Genomic DNA, 26,210 nt, shown 5'->3' with positions numbered 1-26,210 from the left:
TAAATTCAAAAAATTTATCTTTTATTTTACAAAAAACTCGCTTTGCGTTTCAAATGTGCCCTAACTATACTTTTGCACTGGCTCTCGAAGGCCGAATCGGCAAATAGGTGCTTTTGGTGCTTCTCCTTAGGGGCCACTTTTTTGGGGACAGGGACAGGGGGGTTGAAGGCCATTTCACACATGTCAAAATCGTGGTAGAGTTGCTCAGGTGTGCTGAAACAAAACAATTCGGCGTTACCAACTTGAATTCAAATTTTTTTATTTACCATTTGGCGTATTCGGGGTCAAGGCTGCCTTCCCCCGTGGCGGGGACCCCAAAAGCGATATTTCTGGCGTATTTGGTGACAACAGGATGGTAATGTCTCACCAACAAATTCAGTTCGTATAAACCGGTACTTGACGCGTTCGCATATTCAGGGTCTTCCAGTTCTGGCTGATATTTTCCGTCTCCGAACGAATTATCCAAGTCTAGGAGGATATCCACTGTTCTGTTAAGCTGCATTATGTTTTTGATAAGACCAAGGCTCCCTAAACTACCATTATGCAACAATTGTAAGCTAAGAGTGGCCAAACGTTTCACGAAACTGAGCGTCCTTTTATTTGTTATTTTTTTGCGTCTTTTGATCAGAGCATCGTTGAGTGTTTTCAAAAGAATAAGAAAATTTGAGTGGTTTTTAGAGGCGTTGGTTGTGAGGAGACCTTTGTATAAATTGGTGTAAAAACGAGTCGGGTCTACATTTAAAGCTTCTCCTTGTCCGCTCAGAATAGAAAAAACAGTTTGGACGCAATGTAACTGCTCTCTGTAACCGATCCACTCTTCTTTCAATAAATTGTCCAAAATGTTGACAAGGTCTAAGTAATATTCTATATTTATGCAATGAGAAAACCTGAAATTGGAGATTGTTAATAATTTTGATAACTTAAACCAAGCCGCTTTGATTGATAGGGAATCACCACAGCGACGTAATCTCGTAATTTTTTAAGTTGATGATGAATTGGAACCTAATTTTTTCTTTTCATAACTTGTTTATTGTTTCAAAATTATCAAAATTGAAAAAAAAATATAAAAGTTAAGAAAATCTAGTTGTACAGTGTCAAATTTGATGTCATGGCAAAGTTCCCACCAATCAAGACGCGAGTTAAACAATTACTTTGCCAGGCCTTCTAGACAAACGCCCAGAACTTTATTATTGGTCGAACTTTTCAAAATTCTGAAATAAACCCCGAAAACTATTTTTGTGATTTCAGTCAAGTTGCGCTGTTTTGACTGTTTGTTCTCTTCAGCTTTAGTTTCTAGTAATTCCTGTTCCAACATTTGAAGTTTTTTCTTACGTTTGCGCTCTTTTTTGGACATTTGTAGTACTTTTTGTTTGCGTGCCATCAATTTTTTCTGTTTAATGTCTTGCTCCTTTTCCTCGTCTAAATTAACGTCTCGTAAATTAAGAACAAGGAATGTCTCTAACATGTCGGGATGAACATTGTGAGCTCGGTTTTTTAAATAGGCGTTGATTATTCGTAAAATCTTAAATAAAACGTTACAAAAGTAAATAATTTTTTATTATTTTCACCTTTAGTATGATTTCTTCCCTTTTATCCTCCTTGAAAACTGTTCTTATTGCATTTTTTGCAATTTCCCGTATGTTACTTCTTACGTTATTTAAGAAGGGAACAACAGCTTGTGCTATATTTTGGGCATAATTGAAATAAGGGTGTGCAACTAGTAAGTCACATAATGCCTGCACTGCTAGTTCAGCCAATTTAATTTCTTCCTACAAATGAAAAAAAATATCAGAGAAATATTACGTGACAAGAACAAATCAATTACTTCGTGAAATTTTCTTGTGTCACCTTTTTTCTTGAGCAAAACCGAAGAGTTCTTTTCAAGCTTTTGCAAAAACTTTTTGTAATATTGCACTAAACTTTCTTCATATTTTTGTAATTTTAATGTATCCTTTTTCACTAAAAACCGTAATTAAACACAAAACCAATCGTAAAAAATACCAACATTTCACTCCATCATTGTTGACTTTTTTGATTTCATATGAAGGCAAAACGTCTTTGAACACTTCTAGGAGCGACACAGTGGCCAATTTCCTCACAGTGAAAAACACTTCGCTACTTTCCTCATCCATTAGTTTGAGTAAAGTTCGTAGATTTGTTACTTTTTCTTCGGGATTTTCCAAAACACCGGCACTCAAAGTCCCAATGTGAATTTTTTTCTCTCTTAAAACTTTCTGTCGCTCGGCCAATAAATGTGCCGCAGGAATTGGTTTCGAAATATCAATTTTATCGTCAACTAGGTCAAACTGCTCCTGCGTTTCGTCTTCTTCGGCTTCATCTTCAGATTTCTCGCCTAAATTTTTAAAATAGAATTTAGCGTCACCCACAAGTTAAACAAACCGGACTCGTCCTCAATTTGTTGCGGCACAATTCCAAACTTAGTTTTGATGGGTAGGAGATTTTTCATGGGGGTGTCTTCAACAGTTTGCTCCTCAAACTCTTTCTCCAGATCCGAGTCTTCATTATTTAAGCGGCGCCTTTTGGGTTTAGGGGCACTTGAAAAATCTGGGGTTTGAGCAAAATCTCCTATACATTATTCAAAATCTCACCCGGAATACTTGACTTTGTTGAAAATGTTGTACGATTTTGAAGTTATGGCATTTTTGAGGAAGTCCAAGTCGTCCTCTTCGACCATTTCAAGCATGTCCTCCCCATAATCACTATCATTTTCCTCCTCACTTTCGGAATGTTGCAATTTTCCCATTTTTTTATTTTTTTTTGCAAATTTAAACACGTTTTTATAATCCCACCTAACCTCAATCGTTGTTTATTCCAATCCAGAACTGGAGAATTTCTGGATAGTCGAAACAAAGTTTGCCAGAAATCGGCTTAGTTCGAATTCCTTCGTCGTGGTTCATTAGAACAAGTGTTATAACTTATACTTTTTTTTGTTTAGTTAAACTTATCAAAATCGATTTAAATTATTTCCTTTTAATTTTGTTAATTGTCCGGACTTTTATACACAAAAGTTCTCTTTGTGAAACTTCTTTCGGTTTCACAATGAACAGTTTGTGATACCAAAGTAGAAAAAGTACGTTTTACCCTCATATGAGTTCTATATACTCCATATGCGCGATAAAAAATTCAAATAAAATGAATAATTGTTAATTTTTGCCCAAAAGCTTTCGAAGCTTGAATTCGTATTTGGCGCGAACTGGATTTTTCAGGCGTCTGTTCTGCCCTTCCACTGCCGTCGCGGCGTCTGGCTACATCACAGATCACGGCAGAATCAGATGCTGTACAGCCGTCGCTAGAACCGGAAGTGTGTTTTCCAAATATTGACTTCGAGCTTTCGGCGTAAAATTACGTGCGGCTGCGGCTCAAAAAAAATTACAAAAATTCATTTTTTTTAATCCAAACAATGTGAAAATCAAAAATGTAATTTATTTGAAACTCTGCACCAATAATGTAAAATCTGTGTGTTTGGAAACTTTGTAAACATGCACAAAGTGTGGAGTTGGTTGATTCTTGGCATCGCCGTGAGCCAAGGTAAGAACAATACGTTATTGTCTCATCAACAAAAATCCTTCATGTGTGGGCGCCAAATGTGTGTACAGGGGTGATTTATCAACCCCTAAGCGACTAATGAATACTAATTGCGCCAAATTTATCATCATCTCGGCGAATTGGAGCAAACTTTGCCAATAGAACGAAAAACCCACCAATTACGCGTTCAAACTCTGACTTGTGTTTTGTAGTAGGGCCTAAACAAAGATAAATGGATTGTAATTAAATTCGTTATTGCTGCATTTGCCCAACCACCGCTCTTTGGGCTTTTCTCTGCGGTTACACATTAGCAAATGCACTCCGAATACGGTTTCAGAAACATTTACTTTAATAAAATTAGGGAAATATTTTTTTGTCACGCGACTTGCTATGCAAATACATAAATTCTCTACCTTTGCGCTGCTCTTTCATATAAAAATAAATTGTTTAACATTATTATCCCCAGTCTGATCAAACAATCGTTTAAGATCCGACTTTTGTGGGTCGCAAAATGCGATTCTTCCGCTTGATAAATTTCTATAGGGCTGTTAAACCTGCATTTGTGTCACTCAAACAGACATCATGGTACAAAGTTTGTGTTTATCTATGATCGAAGATACACAATTTTGCAAAAGTTTGTTTTGACTGGTGAATATATTTAAGTAATGCCTCTTTAAAAAGCAAAGTCATAAAACAGCCATTTGGGTGAATACGTAAACTTCATCCTTTTAAACCCCATGTATAATAAAAGTTGTTTAACTATTGATGTTTATGTGATAGCGTCTGAATTATTCAAAGGGGCCGGAATGTTTATTTAAATCAAAATATTTTCAAGTCTTTGGAGAGCAAAAGACATGCCAGGAAGTCACATGAACTGAAAGTTTGTTTCTGCTAAACCACACAAGTTACTTCAAGCTTGTCCTGAAATATTTCAGGACGTGTTCTCATTAGAGATGCGAGCACTTAAAAACTTGACTACTTACTTAAAAAATCAGGGCATAGATTAACCCAAATGTAAGAAATCCACATTTGCAATTCATACAGTCGTACTCACCGTCTGAAATGAAATAATTTCAGCGCATGAAACTCGTGATTAATTCAAAGGCTGGCTGAATTTACACGACATTAACATTTTACAGTGACAATTATAAATTGGAAACGGGGCTGAAACTTTCAATTAAACAAGAATTAAAATTTAGCCCAAATTGTTTATTTCTAATCGAACAAATTTGTTGCACGTCGCGGTAAATAATTATTTGCCCCACTTTCCAGCAGTAAACAAACACTAAATAATTTTGTGTTTGTACAAACCAATAACATAATTTACACAAATCTATTTTATTGTGAATATTTTTTTCGAGTGGCAGTTAATAGATGCAAGTCTAAAGACAAATATTTGGTTTATAAGCTGATACGCCTCTCGATTGATGTTTAATTGGAAGTCGATAGTGCGCGTAATTGAAATTTGAAGTTCCTCTTGCATTAATTAAACTGCACAGAGGATAAAAAGTGAAAGATTAGGTGGAGCACAGCTACACCACTACATAAATAACCCGCTGTATAATGCAGCAATTAAGCGCGAAATGCAATTAGTAGCGTAATATGGTTTCATGGAGCGGAGTCCAACTTTTACCTCGTCAACACTTCACGGAGAGGGTTCACAAGTCTATTTATAATAGGCTGTGTCCAAACTCCTGCCAGAGGGTCGTTTAAATAAATTTATTCGCTCGGTTTTAAACAATGTTTTTATTAAATTGGGCTTAAAATTACAACATTTGTTGAATTAGAAAACGGGATAACTGGCGTGCGTTGCAATCCCGCACTGGTTCCTCCTGTTGCGTGCCATTTTAACATAGCCCTTTTGTCCCCAACCAGCCCCCCAGGAGTTTTTCACCAACCAGTAGTCCACACCCCGTTCTCTCCCATACCCAACAATGAGAACAGCATGGTTCAAGCCACCACGACAGGACGGGTTGTTGTAAACGCCCGACTTATACCTGTTAAAAGTGCGAGAATCGACGTGAATTGCTACCGAAACAGGTCCTTTGGTTGCCACAAGTCTTCGGACCCTTTCCTCGTTGTTATTATTATTAATGGCAGCGTAGCTTCGAATCGCTATGTGGGGCTTGGACGACCTGTACCTACATCTACCATTCCTGCCCTGATAGCGGTAATCGCGATTGTAGTTAACCCCTTTATTTCGCGCAATGTAGGAGTAAGCTGTAGGCATCCAACCGCCACCACAACCGCCGCCTCTGCCAACGCAGTCCACTAGTTGTTGCTCGCTGAGACTGATGGCACGTTTGTGGCGGATTTTATAGTGCGATTCAATCGCTCCAATCTGTAATTTAAAGTTTGATAAAAGTACCAAAAACAAAGGGGGGACCAACGGTTGCAAAAGCCCAGCAGGAGCCACACTGGCCTTGGTTTTTGACCGGGGTTACGCCTCCTCTTTGTCTCCAATCCAACGAAGCTGGGATGCCCCGACCTAAAGACAGGAGCAAAGGGTCTTCCGTTTCGTTGAGGGGTTGTTCAAACTCAGGTGGTACTTGCAGTCCTGTTAAGTTGGCCAGTTCCTCATCGGTGAAATCGCTGAATTTGTTGACACCCATCTCGTACGTTTCTGAGCCGTTCCTGAACCTTTCGTTGTGTTCTTCGACGATTTCGAGGTTTTTGGTGAAGAGTGATTTGCGGAAGGTTTCTTCCAAAGGGTCGAAAAACGCTCGGGCGTGCATAGCCTATCATTAAAATAATATTTTTTTGTAAACGTTTAAATTGATTTACCTTAAACTTGTTCCATTCTTCCTCCACCAGATTCTCTGGTAAAAGGGCTTGGGACGAGTAAGCGCACAATAGGAGTACTGCAAGAGTGTGCATTTTGAAGAAGACAGTGGTTTATTGTGGCACATTGTCTCGTATTTATACCCGGTAGAATTTTATTTTTCCGGTATTATTAAATTATAACTTCAGGTGTTAAAGCCTGGTCTTAGTTTTGTTGCAAAATGTGGGTGGTCCTGGCATAAGGGAACAATTGGGGAGATTTATTAAAAAAGAAATGCACATTCAAGTTTTATTGAGTTACGAAACGGTTTAAATTTCTCGCGGAATTCGTAATCTAATCACAAATCAACAATACGTTGTTGTTGCGATAACAATTTATAATTTAATTGTGGACGATTTTATGTGTTTGTCTCAAGTAATCTTATTCCTCGAAAGTTTCTCAATTGACCACACGAGCTAATTACACGAAATCCTCTTTTAAATATTATTAGTGTGCATATGAAGATTTAAACCGGCTGATTTTTTTAAATTTTTCAAGACTAATTTTTTTTTCGTTATTCTATTTTAATTTATTTTTCATTTTCCATTATTTTTTTGAAGTCTCATTTAAATTTCTTTACCGAAAAGCAGGAAAAAAAAGATCGTAGTACATTTTTGATGGTTGAAACTGCGGAGAAGTATAACTTAGGAGACGAAACGAGATACAAAATCTGAACCCAAAAAATAGTACGGCAGAGTAAAAATGAGGGCGCTTTTAGAGTTATACCGTCTCGGCCTCAAATCGTTTTAAATTACTTTAACTCGAACCAATTTACTAATTACTTGGAAAAAAATGCAGAAATATTGAGCTTTGTACTGTTAACAGACTGAAAAAAACTGACCACGTAAAATTTTCATAAAAAACATAAAAAAAATTATTTAAAATAAAAAATTTGGGCTCCGTCTACAAGAAAATTTTTAGATACAAGAAAAATGTTTAGAGAAAATGTGTAGAGAATTAAATTTCCTTTAAAAAAGTTTGCTGGACCATATCACTATCATCAATGGTTTAGGCCCCAAAGACGTTAAAAGACGCTGAAGCGACGAATTCGTTTTATTTTACCGGTGGTCAAGTAATTAAAACTTAATTTGTACCTAAACTGTAGAAGATAGAAATATGGTGTCGCGGACTTTTTTATAGGAAATTTAATTCTCTACAACTTTCTTCCTTACACTTTTCTTGTAACTTCAACCGTATTCCCAGCATTTTAATAAATATGCTACGGTGCGCAAAAAATTATCACTTACAATTATCATTTTGCGTTCCACTTCATATTTTTGCGAACGCTGCAAATACAAAAAAAGTGTAAGGAACAAAATTGAAGAGAATTAAATTTTCTACAATAAAGTCCGCGACACTACATTTCTATCTTTAACGGTTTAAGTGTAAATTAACTTTACAATACATAACCACCAGCAAAATGAAGCAAATACATCGCTTGAGCATCTTTGAATGACTTTGGGGCCCAAATGGTTGAAGATAAAAATATGATCTCGCGGACTTTTTTCTACGAAATTTAATTCTCTACAACTTTCTTCCTAGCATTTTTCTTGCATCTGTAACCGTATTCGCAGTCTTCTGCAAAATATGAGGCACAGTGCAGATTAGTAAAAGTTAAAAAAAAATTTAAATATAGCTTATGATAAAATTTTTGCAATAAATTTATGTCTTACTATTCAGAATTTAATGCCCTATTTGCCTGTATTTTTGTTTGCTATGTTTTAACCGATATACAAATACAACCATTTTTTAAAATTTATTGCTTTGAAAACTTAGACGGTAATGGAACACCTGCGCTCTCTGGCGACATTAACGGAATTATCGAAGACGGAAACGTTTTATTTGGACGTCGTTTCATTTCCTAACATTTAGATATCCGTAGTTAAAACTTTAATAGAAAATATGAGAAGGAAAAGCTTCAAAAAGAAATGCTATTAATATGTGACTAGTTAAATTTTTAAATGAATTTCAAAATATTGAAACGAATTTTACCATTTGTTGCAATTTAAGCAAAATTTCGAGCAAAAAAATTATTATTAAATTTCGATTCAGAAACATTAATTTTTGGCAAACTATTATTGTCTGATTATTTTCGAAAGCACCCCAAAATGGTAATTTCCATCTTGCTTGGCGTAAATTTTCAGTGAGTTATTTCCGGAAGCAATTTACTTATTCAGGCCCTTCCATACAAACACAATAGTCGCCTAATTAAGTGTTCGAGATTTGCCAACCGATCTCGTTAGAATTAATGAGAAAAGGAGCAGACGAACGTCCTTAAATCTTTCCAGAACAATGCATCTCGGATCGAAAATATTTATTATAATGAAAATTCGGCGCAGCTGCTCATAAATACGCACCCGAATTTTTGTGAATGGATGAGGCAAAATAATCATAAAAGCGGCTATAAATACATGGACGCGTAATAATAGAACGGAGCTTCGAACTCGAGGACTACGGCAATACGGAACGAGATAAACGCACAGCAGACGTTTATTCTCCTCTGAATATAATGGCAGTTGAAACACTTTAAATTACCTTCGACTTGCAAATCGCAGCCACTTTTCGCACTCTTCTAATGGCCTTATCAATCAATTTGACTCGAGAGGAAATTAAAAAAAGTGCAAGGCGCCGAACGACCAAAGGCCCTATTGATCTCATTATGTTGAAATAAGCGCAAATGAAAGCTCGAGTCACGTTTAATTGGAGGTTTTCTCGACAAATTGCAGCTTCTTTTCTAATTATTTGGAGTGGATATTGGATTTTTCTGGCATGTGAGCCTGAAAGTTACTACTCAAAGGACTGTTGGGAATAATTCAGGACACAGGAATAGCTTGAAATGGGGAAAATGCAAATGAATCAAGAAACTTGCCGCGTTTCTTTTCAAACGATAAATTCACAAAGTTACGTTTATTTTCAATACGCTTCGAAAGAAGTGGAAAAATATTAATTATATTACTATAACTTTGCCCGTAAACCCGAGACGGCAATAATTAACCCGGAGCTTTCCGGCAAATTACTCGATAATCTTGGCTCGTTAAGCCACATTAAGAATGTCTGCCAACGATTTATAAATTGCCCGGAGCGTGTTTTGGGCAATAGGAGCACATGGGGTGTTTGCCAGCCTTTTTACTGGAAACGTAACACGAAAGCGTTATCAGAATAACCGTCGGGGAAATTTCGCCGCTAAAGCCGACCGAAGAGATAAAGTTATTTATTGCCAACCCAAACCTTTATAAACAGGTTGGGAATTGACGTGACGGGAAATCCGACTGTTGGAAAAATAAATATGATGGGGGTTTATTGGTTCTCCAAATGCTGCTTAGTGTAAATTAAGGGAGATTTAAAAGCCACAGTTTTTTTCGTGAAGGAAATGATTTATTCCTTTATTAAGAGTTTCGTGGGATGGAAAAAGTGGCGAGGAAAGCATATCAGGCGGGCACACACCAGAATTAAATTACTTGAGAGAAAGTAATGATGAAATATGATAATAATTACAAGCCTCAGAAATTCACTCAGAAATGGATACAAAAAACACGAAAAAAATCTAAAAAGTAACAAATTCGATAAAAAAGAAATATGGTCAGCTCTACGTAATTTAAATATTAAATCAAGGAAAAAAACGACATAGAAATATCAAAATTTAATGCAGATGATGTTAATAATTATTTATTTATTGTTAGTAAGCAAAAAATTTAACGTTAACGTTGCGCAAAATTTCTTAAAAAGTAAGCCAATAAATCACAATATTATGTTAAAATGACATTATTTTTGAAAGTTTTGAAGTTTTTAAACACGTTTCTAGACAAAAAATTATGTTTTTCCGTCTATTTTTATTAAACGAGAAAGAAAAAATCACCAAATTTGGTCGAAAATGACCAAAAATTTACCTTTTCTAAACGTTTATTCAGCAAGAACTCAATTATTGCCCAAAATTTCTTAAAAAATAAGCCAATAAATGACATATTTTATTAAAAATGACATTATTTTTGCAAGTTTTGAGAATTTAAACAAAACCAAAAATAAAGTTTATCTTCCTGTTTTTATTAAAATGTAACGAAAAAAATCTCCAAATTTGGTCGAAAATGACCAAAAATTCACCTTTTCTAAGCGTTTCTTGAGCAAAAGCTTAATTATTGCATAAAATTTCTAAAAAATTAAGCTAATAAATCACAGTATTATGTCAAAAATGACATTATTTTTGCAAGTTTTGAGAATTTATCCACGTTTCTAGACAATAAAGTAATTTTTTCTTTCTGTTTTTATTAAACTAGAACGAAAAAATCACCGAATTTGGTCAGAAATGACCAGAAATTTACCTTTTCTAAGCGTTTATTCGGCAAAAAAGTAAGGCAATAAATCACAGTATTTGCTTAAAAAAATCTCTAGGTGAACAATTTTCGCAATAATATAAAAGCATATTTTTTAATCTCTAGGTTTTATTCAGAATTCCTTTTGCTTGTTGTTATTTTTTTCTTATTTTATTTTCTATTATTTTTTTCACGTTTTTTAGTTTAAAAATTTTATTTACTTATCTATCAATTTATTTTTTATGCATTTACTTCTTACTTCTAGCTCGAATAGCAAACACCTTCGGAGTTCTATTTATATTTAAAATAAAGACGGGTTATTATTATTATTATTATATTTTAATTGTTATTATATTTTCAATTTCTAAACTTGCAATTTTTTTCATAATTAATAGCTCTATTGTTAGCACAATTTACCAAAAATCGTTTTTACTACAGTCTCATAAAAGTGTAATAGCCAGCCATTTATTTCGGAATTTCGGCCAATGTTTTATTCAACCAACTGCCCGGATTAATCCGGGCCCTCGTGTGTCGTTCCGGTCAGCAATCGACACGCTTTAATAATCCATTAAACTCGTCCGAATAATTCTATAAATCTATTTCCGGTCGACAATTGCCAATTATCCGACCACATTTCATGTTGCAGTTCTGTCGCTGCGACTGGAGCGTTCACCCTCCCCTAGCACAACCCCAACCCCCGACGACGACGATGACGAATGGGACGACGATGATTCGTCCGAAATCGAAGATGACGGCAAGATTTATAAAAATCCAAGGAACTCGCCCTCGACGCTGTGCCCCCGGGACGACGCCCAAGCCACACAACTGGTACTAATAATTACAATTTAAATCAAATTGTTCAGTTTAGTTATTAAAAAAAATAGGGACACAGATGTCTGCGAAAGTGCTCGTCGGACGAAGACTGCAAGAGCAAGAAGAAGAAGTGCCTTTGTGACGGCGCCTGCGGCATGTCCTGCATTAAACCGGGTAAAGCTGTCGAAAGGATAACGGTTGGGTGATGGCTCACTTTGGATTACAGATAGGGAATGTCCAGAACCGAAACAGATCCCTTTCGGGAGTGTAAGCTACACTGAAAGAGTCTTCGGTTCAAAAGCGACCTATTCGTGTCAACATGGTTATCATGTTGTGGGATTACAGAGTCGAACGTGTCAAGCCGATGGAAAGTGGGCCGGATCGGCGCCAGTTTGCAAGCAGAACAGTGAGTACAAAAAAAATTGCACTTAAGATGTAAATTTTACGCTACTGTTCAATTCCATTGGCCAGACTTCTGATAGTAAACGGATTTTAAAAAACTTCCAAACACGCAATTTTTAAAAGCTTTTCTGAAAACTCGAATTTTTTTTTGGCAAAAATAAAAATATTTGCCATTATTTTTATTTCTTTTTATCCTAAATGACTTTTAAAGACCCTACAGACCACTACATCAAATTTTTTAATTTCATTGTTAATTTATTTTACATCTATAGATTTCTTCTTGTTTCTCAAGTTTCCAGTATTTCACTCTTTATATTTCTTAATTTCTCTACAGTATCTCATATTATTCATTTCCTCAATTTTTCAGTTTTTTGTTTTTTCAGTTTCATAGTTTTTTAATTATCCCTCTTTCAGTTACTTACATCTACAGAATTTTAATATTTTTTGGTTTTTCCGTATTTCAGTTTTTAAGTTCTTTTGCTTTTCAGTTTCTGAGTACATTGGTTTTTATTCAGAATCTAATGTTTCAATTAGTGTTCCTTTTTTCGAGTTTTATAGTTTTTTCAGTTTCTATTTTTTTCATTCGCTTTGTTTTTCAGAATTTCAGTCTCAATGTTTTTTAACTTTTTTAGTAAATAATTTACGTAGAAATGGCAAAATTACAGTGTACGCCTATAGTTAATTTTAATTTTAATTATTATAATTCTGATTATTAATTTTTCCAAACCGACAGTGTAGATTTTATTTAGTTGTGTGAAAGTCCTACTTTTCTAGGATTCTTAGTTTTTCTGAAATTAATTAAAAAAGTATGTTTTTGTCAAAAAATATCAAACTATTTCAAAAACTAAGCAGAATCGACCATTTTATTCATTCGCACCTAAAGCTGCCCTATAACCGGTTCACTGGTGTCTCATTTGTTCCAGAAATAAGTAATTGACCAATAAAAATACAACAATCACCTCCTACTTGTTTATCTGGTGCACAAGAAATTGTAAGACAATTTTTACAAGTTATTTTAGTAAAATTAAAAAAATATAAAAGTTATTTTGTTTGAGAAAAAGTGAGAAAATCCGTCACAAAGAACTTGTCTACTTTAAAAAATTACATTTTTGGGGCAGTAAAAATCGATTATGAAGTCAAAAGAGATGAGATAAAAGTTCGCCCTTAATTAGTGTTATTTGAATAAACACCAAAAGTCATCAACTGAAAGCATTACGGTGGAAAATCTCCACTGAAAACATGGAGTTAATTGCGGTTTTTACATGTATTTGTGCTTGCCTTAAAAAGCGTGAGTGCTAGTTCCATTTTTCACAACAAATTTAGAATACCTATAGTATTAAAAAAATCATTTTGTGCGAGTTTTTTGTATTCAAAAATTATTAATGTTGCAAATAAATTAAATTTGATGAAAAATGGAAAAGAGGATCTTTAAATTTTTTTAACCAAGCCCTAAATCTAGGAGTAGTTTATTTATGTATAACTCTGTATTATTAAAACTTGTCATTAAATGCTTGAAAAATTACAAATATTCTTATTTACGGAAAACGCCGTTCGTCTAGCATATTAAAGTCACTCTCCTGAAAGAATTTCCGACATCGAACGCACATCAAAAGAAATAGGAATTCCTTGTGAATATTTTTCCATTCGGGTCGTAAAGAATCCTCAAGCACCAATTCGCAGGCAGAGTGCAAGCGCGCGTCTGGAAACCCCGAACAAATATTTCCAACCGAAACTTTTCCGAAAAGAACTTAAGTAATAAAACCCATCTCCAAATATTTTTTATTGATGCAAGTCGGGAAGTAAAAATTGTGTGTGATCAAGAACAGAACTATTAAACTTTTAATTGGGTTGGAATAAAAAAACGCTTGTGGACTAAATTACGTTCAGTAATTGGGTTCAGCTCTTTTCAACAAATTTATTGGAAATTTAAACCCGTGTCAGTTTGAATAAAGCTGGGATTAATATCATACGTCGGGTGGAATGAGGACGTAAAAAACTTCGCTGGAAGCTCGGACAATTTATTATTAACGCACTCGAATAAACTCAGGAGGTAGTGGAGTCGGGTTAATTAATCAATTAATGTAGCAAATACGTGACCAAACTCGTTTAATTTTGAAGCAACAAAATGAAGAATTGTGTATTTTGTTACAAAACTTTGTTCATTTCGTTAGTTCAGCCTGAGTCAAAGGAAAAAACTATCATTGTTCTCGGAAACTTGCATTATGTTGCAAAGTTTATTTAAATAATTCAGCCTTTTAGCCAAACTTTGAAACTAAACCCGCAGTTTTTTAACGCAAATTTTGAAGTAAATCATGGGTAAATATGAGTAGGAATTAGGAAATCTCCGAGAGCTGCATTTACGACAATGGACTTAGTCTCTCGCACAACAGAGTTGTAATTGGGGATTTGTAGCAAAATTATTGCAGTTACCTTATCCAGCGCACAAGATTACGAAAATAATTTATCGAAAACAAATTAAAACTAGACACATTAGTTTGCGATAAATTGGTAACGTCAAAGACACTCCATGTTTTGTAGCAGGTGTTCAAAGTTTGTAGTCCCAAACAACTTTTGCTCCAAGAAGGAACTTAAATATTGAAGTAAATTTCATAATAATTCCTAGTTTACTGTTTGTCGCCTCCCACAATCGACCACGCTCGTCACAATGCCCTTCCGGAACAAACCACTTTTGATCTGGACTCCACTCTTCAATACTATTGTCACACCGGTTACGTGACCAATGGGTTTCCCCGAGCCAAGTGTCTGGCTATCGACGGGCAAGCCTCATGGTATGGCCCAGACATCTCATGCGAACGTAAGTCCAGCGTTTGCACAAAAAGGTCCAGTCAAAATGTTGCGGAAAAACGTTAGTCAAGGAATTTTTTGTTTCAACCGCCGAGAAATAATTAAAAATTGAAAATTTTGCTTTTACTTCCTTCTGGATAGACGCAGAAACTTCTTTTTTTTTCAAAAGATTTCTTAATGAATGCAGATTTTCCGCAGCATTTGCAATTTGAGTGAACTAAGAGGGTAATAAACCCCATTTGTAGCGAACTCCTGCGGCGCCCCCACGGACATATCTCACGGCTGGCACGCAGGAGAATGTTACACGTACGGCTGTCGAATAACTTACCACTGCGCCGAAGGTTACGAGCTAGTTGGAAAAAATGAGCGTTTCTGCCAAGCTGACGGCACCTGGACGCCCAAGGAATTGCCAACTTGTGTTCGTAAGTTGCCAAATTTACGACTCGGCAAAAATGCGGCGTTCCATATTATTTTTTTATTGAAAGCTCCGCTTTATTAGTCTGCCTCTATACGATCCCATTGTGGCATTTCTATTTTGTTTGTGGCGTCCGTTTTATGTTGTTACAGCGGTGCAGTGCAGCCCCCCGGAAAATCCGCGGCATGGGAAAGCGATTTACACGTCTTGTAGTTACAACTCGGTTGTTAGCTACGAGTGCAAGTATGGGTATACTCTCCAGGGGGAGAGCAGCAGGAGATGTGGGGCGGATAGGAAGTGGTCGGGGGCTCAGCCCATTTGTAAAGGTGGGTGCATGCTCATCGCACATTATCATCATCTAGTCAATAAGTCTCCACACAAGCCATAATTTTGGAATTTATAACAGTTTTTGTTTAAAAACCTTAAATCATCTGATATTTAATAAAAAAATTATTGCAGTTGCAAATAAGTAAAAGTGTGTCTGGAAAAATTTAAAATATTTTTTTTACCAATGACCCTATGTTTCTTGATTCTAAAGTTATCCAAAATCAAATAAATAAATCTTAACCAAATAGAAAAAAAAAATGTAGTAAAAAATTATTCGGTTAATAAAAACGGTAAAACACAATTTATTGCATTTTGTAAATCCCTTTTTATTGATTATAGCTTTAAAAATAATAATTTTCTAGTTTTCTATATCTACACAAACATTTAAACACTTTTGGAACATTTGGACTTTATGTTAAAAATGGTGGATGCGCCGGGTCACTGTTTATTCTTTGATAATTTCGTTTGGTCTTAGTAAAAAAATTAGTTAACAATCTTTGTTTAAATCTGCTTTAAGAACGTAAAATGTAGAAAATGTAGGAAAAGTGCTCATCAGAGCATTTTTAGCCAAGTATTGAAAATAATTTTGAAGAAGCATCGGGAGAAGAATTTATAAAAGAATCAAAAAAGAATCTAACGATAATCTAAAAAGATTAAAAAAACAATGCTAAAAAATAATCTAGAAAAATTCAAACGAAAAATTTTAAAATGTAGAATAAAAAAGTTTTTTTACGTACATCACTTTCTGTTCCTCATTATTTTTAATGTTTCCCAAGTCATCAAATGTTTTTCAAAAAGAATAATTTTCTATAGTTTTCTAGCTTTTTCCGTCTACACCAACATTTAAACACTTTTGGAAACATTTGGTCCATTTAACTTATGTTAAAAATATGGTGGATGCGCCGGGTTTCTGTTTATTTTTCATAATTTCGTTTGGTCTTAGTAAAAAAATTAGTTAACAATCTTTGTTTAAATCTGCTTTAAGAACGTAAAATTTAAGAAAAGTGCTCATCAGAGCATTTTTATCCAAGTCTTGAAAATAATTTTAAAGAAGCATCGGGAGAAGAATTTATAAAAGAATCAAAAAAGAATTTAACGATAATCTAAAAAACATTAAAAAAACAATGCTAAAAAATAATCTAGAAAAATTCAAACGAAAAATTTTAAAATGTAGAATAAAAAAATTTTTTTACGTACATCACTTTCTGTTCCTCATTATTTTTAATGTTTCCCAAGTCATCAAATGTTTTTCAAAAAGAATAATTTTCTATAGTTTTCTAGCTTTTTCCGTCTACACCAACATTTAAACACTTTTGGAAACATTTGGTCCATTTAACTTATGTTAAAAATATGGTGGATGCGCCGGGTTTCTGTTTATTTTTCATAATTTCGTTTGGTCTTAGTAAAAAAATGAGTTAACAATCTTTGTTTAAATCTGCTTTAAGAACGTAAAATGTAGAAAAAGTAGGAAAAGTGCTCATCAGAGCATTTTTAGCCAAGTCTTGAAAATAATTTTAAAGAAGCATCGGGAGAAGAATTTATAAAAGAATCAAAAAAGAATTTAACGATAATCTAAAAAAGATTAAAAAAACAATGCTAAAAAATAATCTAGAAAAATTCAAACGAAAAATTTTAAAATGTAGAATAAAAAAATTTTTTTACGTACATCACTTTCTGTTCCTCATTATTTTTAATGTTTCCCAAGTCATGAAATGTTTTTCAAAAAAAATAATTTTCTATAGTTTTCTAGCTTTTTCCGTCTACACCAACATTTAAACACTTTTGGAAACATTTGGTCCATTTAACTTATGTTAAAAATATGGTGGATGCGCCGGGTTTCTGTTTATTTTTCATAATTTCGTTTGGTCTTAGTAAAAAAATGAGTTAACAATCTTTGTTTAAATCTGCTTTAAGAACGTAAAATGTAGAAAATGTAGGAAAAGTGCTCATCAGAGCATTTTTAGCCAAGTCTTGAAAATAATTTTAAAGAAGCATCGGGTGAAGAATTTATAAAAGAATCAAAAAAGAATTTAACGATAATCTAAAAAAGATTAAAAAAACAATGCTAAAAAATAATCTAGAAAAATTCAAACGAAAAATTTTAAAATGTAGAATAAAAAAATTTTTTTACGTACATCACTTTCTGTTCCTCATTATTTTTAATGTTTCCCAAGTCATCAAATGTTTTTCAAAAAAAATAATTTTCTATAGTTTTCTAGCTTTTTCCGTCTACACCAACATTTTAACACTTTTGGAAACATTTGGTCCATTTAACTTATGTTAAAAATATGGTGGATGCGCCGGGTTTCTGTTTATTTTTCATAATTTCGTTTTGTCTTAGTAAAAAACTTAGTCAACAGTCTTTGTAAAAATTTGATTTAGAAACGTAAAATGTAGTAAATGTAGAAAACGTGCATATCAGAGAATATATATAAGCATTTATTCTACGAGCTTTCTACGTGTTTTTCGGTGCATTTTTGGTCTTTGTTTTTTTTTTGTTTGTTTCATATCGTAATGTAAGGTTTTTTAAATAATTTTGTACCAAAGTTAGTGTAAAACACATGAAGACTCATAAAAAAAGATTTATATATTAAAAAACTTCGAAGTCTTGCAGTTGATTTTTTTACAGTGTCAGAAGAACACACTTTAATTCTTTATAATTTGGTGATTTCAATAGAATACATCTAAAAAAAATTGGTGAATTGATTAATTTTTCTGAAATTGTGGCTTGTTTGGGCTTGTTGATTCAATTAATTTCCTTTGCGCATGAGTAGAGATAAACTGTGGCCACCCTGGACGCCTGTGGAACGGCTGGCTGGAAAATATCGAAGGTGGCACCGGCCTGGGTGCTTCCATAATTTTCCGATGCCATGAAGGAATGTTACTTGTGGGCAACACATCAACGGTGTGCCAAAGCGACGGAAAATGGCGATACCCCCTCCCAAAATGTTTAGGTAAGTGTTTGAAACCATCTCGCTTGTTTTTCCTCTTTTAATCACGACCATACTTTCCCCAACTGTGTTTAATTTTTTTGCCAGACTGTTTGTTGCTTTTGCAGCTCCGTGTGTGGTACCACACGTGTCCCAGGGACGAGTTATACTAGTCTCGAAAAACGACACTGCACCTACATCAACAGTGGTCCAACATGGGGAAGCTCTGGAGGTGAATTGTGAGTACCAGTATGAGTTTTTGGCCAGTACTTCGGCAGTAACGTGCAATAATGGTACTTGGACACATATTCCCAAATGTGAACCGGCTAGGTTTGTACCAAATCAAAAAAAAACGAAATTGAGTTTTGGGTTTGAAGGTGTAAGCATTTGCCAAAACCGCCCAAAAACGGAATGGTCATTGCCCCAAAAATGAACCACAACATGAAGGCGAGGTTCAAGTGCAAGGACGGGTTCCAGATCAAGGGACATCCCCTAATTGAGTGCTCGTTTGGCAACTGGACCGGGGAAATACCCAAATGTGAAGAAGGTACTACTCTTGAAAATTAAACCCGGTTAAAGTAAAGTTGCTTTTTAGTTTATTGCCCATATCCTGGGTCCGTCTCCAATGGTAAAATTCTCCTCGTGGGTAATATGGGGCTTTATGATTACCGGCCATACGTCCGTAAAGTCACAAACAACAAACAGATTATGTACGATTGTGACAAAGGCTACGTCCTGGCCGAAGGCCCTCCAGGTGCCACGTGTATTGGAGGCATCTGGAGCCCCTCACAACTCCCAAAGTATTTATTCACCACAACTAGCGCTTAATTTTCTCTGAACTTTACCTCCAGGTGTATTCTTGGCCAACACCCCCGATTGCGTTGGAACCGCCGCAGAAGATCCATCGTGATGGAAAAGTACAAACGCGCTTTCATTCGCCAAAACAAGCTCATTTACCAAAACCGTGAAAAACGCCACGTTCACAACTATTTAAATTATTTGAAAGAGCAGCATAGAGAAGGGGCAAAAATGCGCCTGAAACGTGCCCTTAAGGGTGGAAGCAGTAGCCGGGCTTTTGGAACGTCGCACAAAAGCTCCAACTCGCAGTTGAGTTTACGCAGAGGCAATAAGAAAAATTACAATTACTACGAAGAAGAGAAACAGGAAGAGATCAAGAAACCCAAACACAAGTCACGCGGGCCGTGTGAACCCCTCTCCAGTGAACCATACGTCAATATCGAGATTGTCAAACATGGGAGAGATCATAATGTGTCGTTTAGTTCCGGAACTATTGTTAAGATGGCTTGCGGGAAAGGCTACGGGCTGAATATGCCCGAAAATAAAACGGCAAAGTGTGTTAGGGGACGCTGGAGGCCAACGAAACCGACCTGCTCTATTTGTAGGTGCAACCAGAGGGGTAAACCGCCAAATTTTCTCCGGATTTCCCCTGATTTCCCCCAATTTCTCCTGATTTCATCTAAATTTCCTCTGATTTTTTCATGATTTTCCCTGATTTCCTCATGATTTCCCCAAATTTTTCAAAATTATTTCCCGTGAATTAAATATCTATTACCTGTTCATTGTAGATTTTCCTTCATTCTTTCGCAATTTAATTATCATAATGTGTATTTTTTAATTTGCAATAAATATTAAATCATTGGAGACGTTATCTCATCGAAATCAAAAGACAAGTCAAATTCAGAAATTTTTTAATTATTATTTGATTTAGTATTTTTTATATTTCTCGATGTAATAACATGGTCATTTGGTGATTTTTTTATTCGACTGGTAAAAAATTAATCCCAAAAATTTATGAATGTATCTATATAAGAGAAAATTTTTAATTATACACGTAAAAAAAAGTTGATACTATCGGCTAGTGATTTTTTGCTAAAATTTTTTTTTTGATAAACTTTTCTGTACTTGTATAATAAACTTCTACTGCTATCTTGCAATATCTTGCAGGCTGTCCTTGCAATGCTCATTGTCGGCCAATATTCAAGATGTACTGAGTTCTGCCTCTTCCATGTTTATTTATATTGTACACAGTTGTAGAAATACATAAACTCAAAAATAAATTTCCTTTACAGTCGGATACACATGATTATAATACTAGATCAGCCAATCTAATGAAACTTCCGTATTTTCGTTTGGAAACTAGTAAAAAAAATACTGAAAATTTATAATAAACTTCTCAACAGCATAAAAAATTTGACCGCAGTGAAATTTAAATATATTATTTAAAAATGTCTGTTACACTTTTGTTTTTATTCATTATAAGAATATATGAATACGCCCTTAGAAAATTTTTTCTTACACTGATATTCCCTATCTTGTGTTATGTATTTAAATGTAAATTATTGTTTTATACTCTTTCTTACCTTTTTCTAACGAGCTACACAGTATCTTTATATTTTTGTACTTAAGTAGCAAATAAAATTTATTATTATTATTATTATTATTATTATTATTATTATTATTATTATTATTATTATTATTATTATTACTACCTACAAATAAAGCGAAAATTAATTTCTGAAAAATTAAAAACGACAAATGCAAACTGCGTTGGTAAGAATGAGATGTTAAATAAATCCGAGGATAAAACATAACCGGAATATAAACAAAAAAATGTAACTCACAAATTCTGAGAATACTTCACGAGCGATATTTCAAAACGGGTCTCTCTGCTTATCAGAAAATAAGCAACCCGAACATTTAAACATTGAAAAAATGCTAATTAGTCTAAAATTACAATTTTTTTGTCTCATTCCAGTTCTTAAACTAGAAATTGGCGACAGCGCATTTACATTTTTTTGGAGTGAAATAGAGCACAAATTAGGAGCTTGTGTGTAAGAAAAAAATTTAATAAATTGAATACCAACAATAAATTTAGATAAATTCCCCAAGATTTCCTCTCTTGATTTCCCCTGCGGTTTACCCCTGTGTTGTTGGAAAATCCTTAATGACTTAATTTCCAGTGCCTTGTTTTGTCCCAAGTATCGAAAACGGGGTCTTCAAGCTGTCCAAAGCCGAGCTTCCATCGAACATCACATTTGATTTGGACGAGCCCTTGAACGAAACTGTGGAAATCGGGAATGGTCAAGTGGTTGAGTTTAGTTGCCTGGAAGGTTACAACATCCAAGGACCCAGTAATCTGAGGTGTTGGCACGGGGACTGGACCGTGACCGGTCTTCCCGAATGTACAGCCTCACCTTGCCAGTTGCCCCAAATCACCAATGGGCAGTATTTGATGGGTTATAGGGCCGGTCTGACCATTGCTAACGGTTCCAGCGTTACGTTTCAGTGTGACAGTGATTACAGCAAATCGACGGCACAGCCGATTCAGTGCATTTTGGGCGAATTGTACCCCAAAAGTCCCTCGTGCCGGCCAGAGGCCGGAGTTGATCTCAATAGCAAAGTTATCGACTCGCCTCATTTCATCGGAGGTGCTGATATCATCAAAGGTGGTGATATTACAGTTTTACAGTACGGTTCCCCGTCTAAAGCGTGTGGACCACCGGCTAAGTAGGTACAAAAAATTGTGTGCAAAATTTTATTCTTGTCTAGAGTTCAAGGTTCTCTAGTTTACAAAAATGGAGAACCGATTGTGGACGACGAAAACAATTTTCCTGATGGTACCGAGGTTACGTTCAATTGTATTGAGACCATAATGGGGGAGAAAACCACGTGGAAAATTGTGTGTGAGGATGGCAGTTGGATTGGCCGATCTCTCAACTGCGGTTGGTTTAATTACGAAACTATTGTCCCACTTATTCATAGATTTGTAGACACTGAAGAGTTACTAGCCTCCCAAATCGTTTACAACAACAACACTTGCATTTTTCGCAATCAAGAACCAAACGTAATCTCGTTTTACAACGACCAACAAATCCGCGAGGAAGTTGTGGAGTTTCCAGCTGGGGCTGTTCTGGTCAGTCGATGTGTGGATATAGGGAAGTATGCAATGACAGGATCCAACACGAGGAGATGTATGGGAGGGGATTGGGATGGCACTAAGCCTGCCTGTTTTGGATTGAACCAGGAGAATGACTACTCTATGGAGAAGCCTCCCACAATTTTGTTCAGGCACCAGTTAGGGCCCATTGCTCAGTCGAACGATGGGAAGTTGATTGTGTATCCAGGGACCATTTTACACATGGAATGTCTCTGGATCAGGAGGTTTGGGAATCCGAAGTGGACCGTTAGCCACGATTATAGGTAAAAAAACGTAAAAATGTGACTAAAAAAATTATTTGAACGTAGGACCTTTGCTCATAATTACTTTCGAAACAAAGAGTGTTGTACCGAGTAAACATCTATTTTAATTTAAAAAATTCAACTTAGAGCAGACATCAAGTAAAATAAAACTTTAAATTCATCCATAAAAAATAAATCAAATAACGACTTTAATTTTATTAATTTTTTATTCTTTTTTATCCTTCGTATTATGATTATTCGAAAAATCAAGAACTTTCAATTCCGTCACAGTTACTACATGATGTGGAGAATTTTTATTTTAATTAACTTTCGATTTATTTTCTGGTTTTATTTCCAAAAGGAGCTGAGCAGTTTAAAAAAAAAAACATCTATAAATCATCTTCGTTAATACTTTCTAACCATTGTATTTTTTGCAAAAACTCGTAAATTGTCCTTTTTTTGTCTTTACAACAATCACACATTAACAAGTACACTTTTTATAGAAGCGTCATTAATTTAATCTGTGATTAAATGCGTCATCAGCTGACCAAATTGAATCAGTTTGAGTCGTCCATTCGCGTTGTTAACTTTTAACAGCGCAGTTAACTTTAGTTGAGCTTTCTATAAATTGATCGTTCAAAGACGAAGTGTAAATTTCAATTACGTTTTGTTCGATCATATTAAGTTGTAAATTTTTTTACACAACTTAAATGGAGAATTAAATACTTTAATGGACGAAAAGTGTGGCTTTAAACGAGCATTAATTTTTAAATATATAGAATTAAAGTGACTATAAAATATAGTTTTAAGGTAAAGTCGATATTAAATTTAGATGAAAAATTAAATTTGTTTATGAAATCGGTTCCTATTTTAATCATTTAATTATGAAAAATTATAAGAAAGCCAAATTACATCATTTTGGTCGTAGAACCAGATTTTAAAATAAAAAAATATTACGTCAAATAAAAATTTATGTCTGGTAATATCATCGTCTTTACGTGCAATAAACTGTATTCGAAAAGAGCAAAAATAATTTTATTGGTAGAAAATGGAGTGAGAAGGAATGTAAATAAAAGTAGTTATCACTGATAACAACCAGCAGAATTGATTTTTTTATCAGAGACAGAAAAAAAGACACGACTCAGACTCGAACCAACGTTTTCCCAACAGTTAGTCAAGTGCTTTTCTAAATAATAAATTTATAAGGATAAGAATAATTCCGCAACTAGATCAATTCGTTTTGAAGGCGAAATTTCAGTTAATCTGGTAAAAATCAGCCGACATTTAAAATAATCAAACACCAGTTTTTGCCAACTTTTCAGACGCCTTGTGATTGGCCTGTCTTACTTTCGGGTGCGCATTAGTCCATCAATATCCAATGACAAACAACTTGCAATTTTTTGTGCGGTAGATAAACAGGTTGGAGGTAATTCCTATATTTTTATTGGCCAAGTACGCATTCTTGGAACAAATGAGACGGTAAACCGACACATCCCTTCCCACAAAACTAGTTTTCGTCTTCGAAATGGCCGATAATGTTCCCAATTTTATGCAATTGGTTTTTTTTTTAGCAAGTGTAGTTTCACTGAAAATTATTATCAATTAGCAATTTTGGTCAAGAATTTATAACCATTTTTGCCTCACTTCTGTTATTTTTTGACACGAGTTTCCAAATGATTTATTCGGTTTTTCCCAGATTTAGAACACCTCCATAAAAAGTTATTTTGTGGAATTATCAACTATAAATTTTCTTTGTTTCACGTAAAATTTTCTTGAAATTTTTTTAATATAGCAACAATTATATAATATAAACTGTTGATCTGTTTGTAACAGAAAATATCCCGAAGGCTGGACCACTGATCCAGGCCGCGACTCCCAACTAGAGTACCGCCTGTCCATCTTCCACGCATCTAAAGACGACTCTGGCCTGTTCACCTGCGTCACCCCAGCCCGATACACCCATTCTGTGGAAATCGAAGTCAAAGGTAACCCCTGCAGATTTCCCCACTTGGACTAAACCATCTCCTGCAGCTGTCCACTGCCCCATCGTCCCACAACGCCGCGGCCTCACCGTCAACACCCAAAGCACCAAAATGAACACCCGCTTGAAGTTCTCCTGCATCAACGGCAACGCTCTGATCGGCGCCTCCGAAATCACCTGTCTTCCTTCGGGCAACTGGAGCGCCCCATTCCCGGTGTGTGAAAGTGAGTATCGGCAAGTGGTAGCGTCTTAGAAGCACCTCCAGCTTGATGCATGTGTAGGTATCGAGTGCGGGGAGGTGGGAGGTGTGTTGCCTTCTCGCCTTCGTGTTCTGGTCGTTTCTAGAGAGGTCGGGGGCCGTGCTGTCTTTAGCTGCGAGCCCGGGTTTGGGCTCAGAGGCCCCCAGGAGACCGTGTGCCAGCCAAACGGAGACTGGGCCACTCCGTTCCCTACGTGCGAAGGTTTGTTGCCGCTTGCTTTTAGCCTAGTTTTTTGTCGCGGCTTGCTTTGACACTATTTCATGGACGGTTTCGTTTAGAAGTTCAGTGCGACAATCCCGGGAGTCCTGAGAATGGATACATGCAAGGGAGTGGGCCTTTTAAGGCGGGGGATGTGGTCCAGTTTAACTGCAATCCTGATTTTATGATGGAAGGACAGCCTATTATAGCCTGCCAGGATAACTCGAGATGGTCGGGGAAATTGCCTAAATGTAACTACATTTGTGGTGTGAGGAACAATCTTGAGGGAATTTTTCAGGTGTACAAGCTTGTTCCTATCCAGGGACGACCATCAGTGGGAAGATGTCCTCAGTCAAGTTCTACTACAAAATAGGGGAGAATATAACCTTCACGTGTGACGAAGGACTGACTTTGAAGGGAGCGGCGATGTTAAAATGTCTAAAGAATGGGAAATGGTCCAATGCTATTCCCACATGTGTCACGGAAAATAACACACCCGAAAATGACTGAATGTTTTACAACAACTTAAATGTGATATCATTGTTTAAGCGAATAAAGGGTTACATTAATCATCCTGCAACTGTTACATATTAAGACATATCTGTTACATGTAGAAATTTTTATAATTCTAAAATGTTTAATAAACTGTTAGACGTAATAATTACAATGTGAAACTCATATCACGTAAGTTACATAATCACTACTCATTAGCTCGCTTGTAAGGATATAACTATTAATAAAGCATTAGTAAAGTACTATTTGCTGGACTATAATTAGGCTATAATTTACAGAAAAATATTTCCAGTAGTGCAATATCTTATTTTGTAACAAATGTATTGTAAAAATAAAAATAAAATTCAAATTAGTTATACAAGTTGAATTTCATTTTTCCCTATCCTAAAGAAGAAAAAAAATAATGTCCGATCTTTAAATTTTGGACTTTTTAGCCAAATTTAAGCCAAATATAAAACTGAAAATATGCCTGAAATTATATTCAAAACTTTTTTCAAGAAAACTTCAGCGCTGTCCAAAACAAAAACTATTTAAAAAATTCTATTTACTTTTCGAGTTAGTTATTAAAACATTTTTTAATGACACTTTACTACGGCTTTTTTTTGAGTAAAAGATTTTGCTGAAAAAATGCTTTCTAATTCAAAAAATTCTACTGAGATCAGTGCTTTTTTAATCAAGTTGAGTTCCGAAGT

At 35.2% G+C, this 26,210-nt stretch overlaps 3 protein-coding genes across 8 annotated transcripts; 1 reads left to right on the top strand and 2 right to left on the bottom strand.

The window, feature by feature from the left end:
- On the bottom strand, positions 1-2,867 carry Noc3 (Nucleolar complex protein 3). Its single transcript, XM_966935.4, has 8 exons — positions 2,610-2,867; positions 2,401-2,555; positions 2,006-2,353; positions 1,826-1,959; positions 1,569-1,769; positions 1,152-1,522; positions 267-887; positions 1-213 (listed from the first exon to the last, which is right to left on the bottom strand). Exons 1-8 carry the CDS (start codon positions 2,762-2,764, stop codon positions 27-29), a joined length of 2,172 nt encoding a protein of 723 aa, XP_972028.1. The 5' UTR covers positions 2,765-2,867; the 3' UTR covers positions 1-26.
- Positions 2,868-3,282: 415 nt separating this feature from the next.
- Hasp (Hig-anchoring scaffold protein) lies at positions 3,283-25,879 on the top strand. 6 transcript variants are annotated; one of them, XM_015981247.2, is made up of 20 exons: positions 3,283-3,549; positions 11,321-11,502; positions 11,559-11,661; positions 11,714-11,893; positions 14,513-14,704; positions 14,940-15,116; positions 15,253-15,435; positions 18,211-18,390; positions 18,495-18,696; positions 18,744-18,913; positions 18,962-19,166; positions 19,218-19,765; positions 21,348-21,894; positions 21,937-22,109; positions 22,158-22,587; positions 24,400-24,551; positions 24,598-24,771; positions 24,829-25,008; positions 25,089-25,256; positions 25,304-25,879. In XM_015981247.2, exons 1-20 carry the CDS (start codon positions 3,501-3,503, stop codon positions 25,513-25,515), a joined length of 4,407 nt encoding a protein of 1,468 aa, XP_015836733.1. In that variant the 5' UTR covers positions 3,283-3,500; the 3' UTR covers positions 25,516-25,879. The 6 variants fall into 6 exon arrangements, with proteins under 6 accessions (XP_015836733.1, XP_015836737.1, XP_015836736.1 ...); XM_015981248.2 differs by having other exon boundaries at positions 3,284-3,549; positions 15,262-15,435; positions 25,086-25,256; XM_008196918.3 differs by having other exon boundaries at positions 3,284-3,549; positions 25,086-25,256.
- On the bottom strand, positions 5,274-6,464 carry LOC660669 (cathepsin L precursor). Its single transcript, XM_966882.5, has 3 exons — positions 6,331-6,464; positions 5,937-6,284; positions 5,274-5,887 (listed from the first exon to the last, which is right to left on the bottom strand). Exons 1-3 carry the CDS (start codon positions 6,421-6,423, stop codon positions 5,330-5,332), a joined length of 999 nt encoding a protein of 332 aa, XP_971975.3. The 5' UTR covers positions 6,424-6,464; the 3' UTR covers positions 5,274-5,329.
- Positions 25,880-26,210: the final 331 nt, after the last annotated feature.

Source organism: Tribolium castaneum, chromosome 3 (assembly GCF_031307605.1).
Source record: "Tribolium castaneum strain GA2 chromosome 3, icTriCast1.1, whole genome shotgun sequence".
NCBI lineage: Eukaryota > Metazoa > Arthropoda > Insecta > Coleoptera > Tenebrionidae > Tribolium > Tribolium castaneum.
Note: the sequence above shows the minus strand (reverse complement) of the source record. Positions and strands in the feature narration are given on the sequence as shown.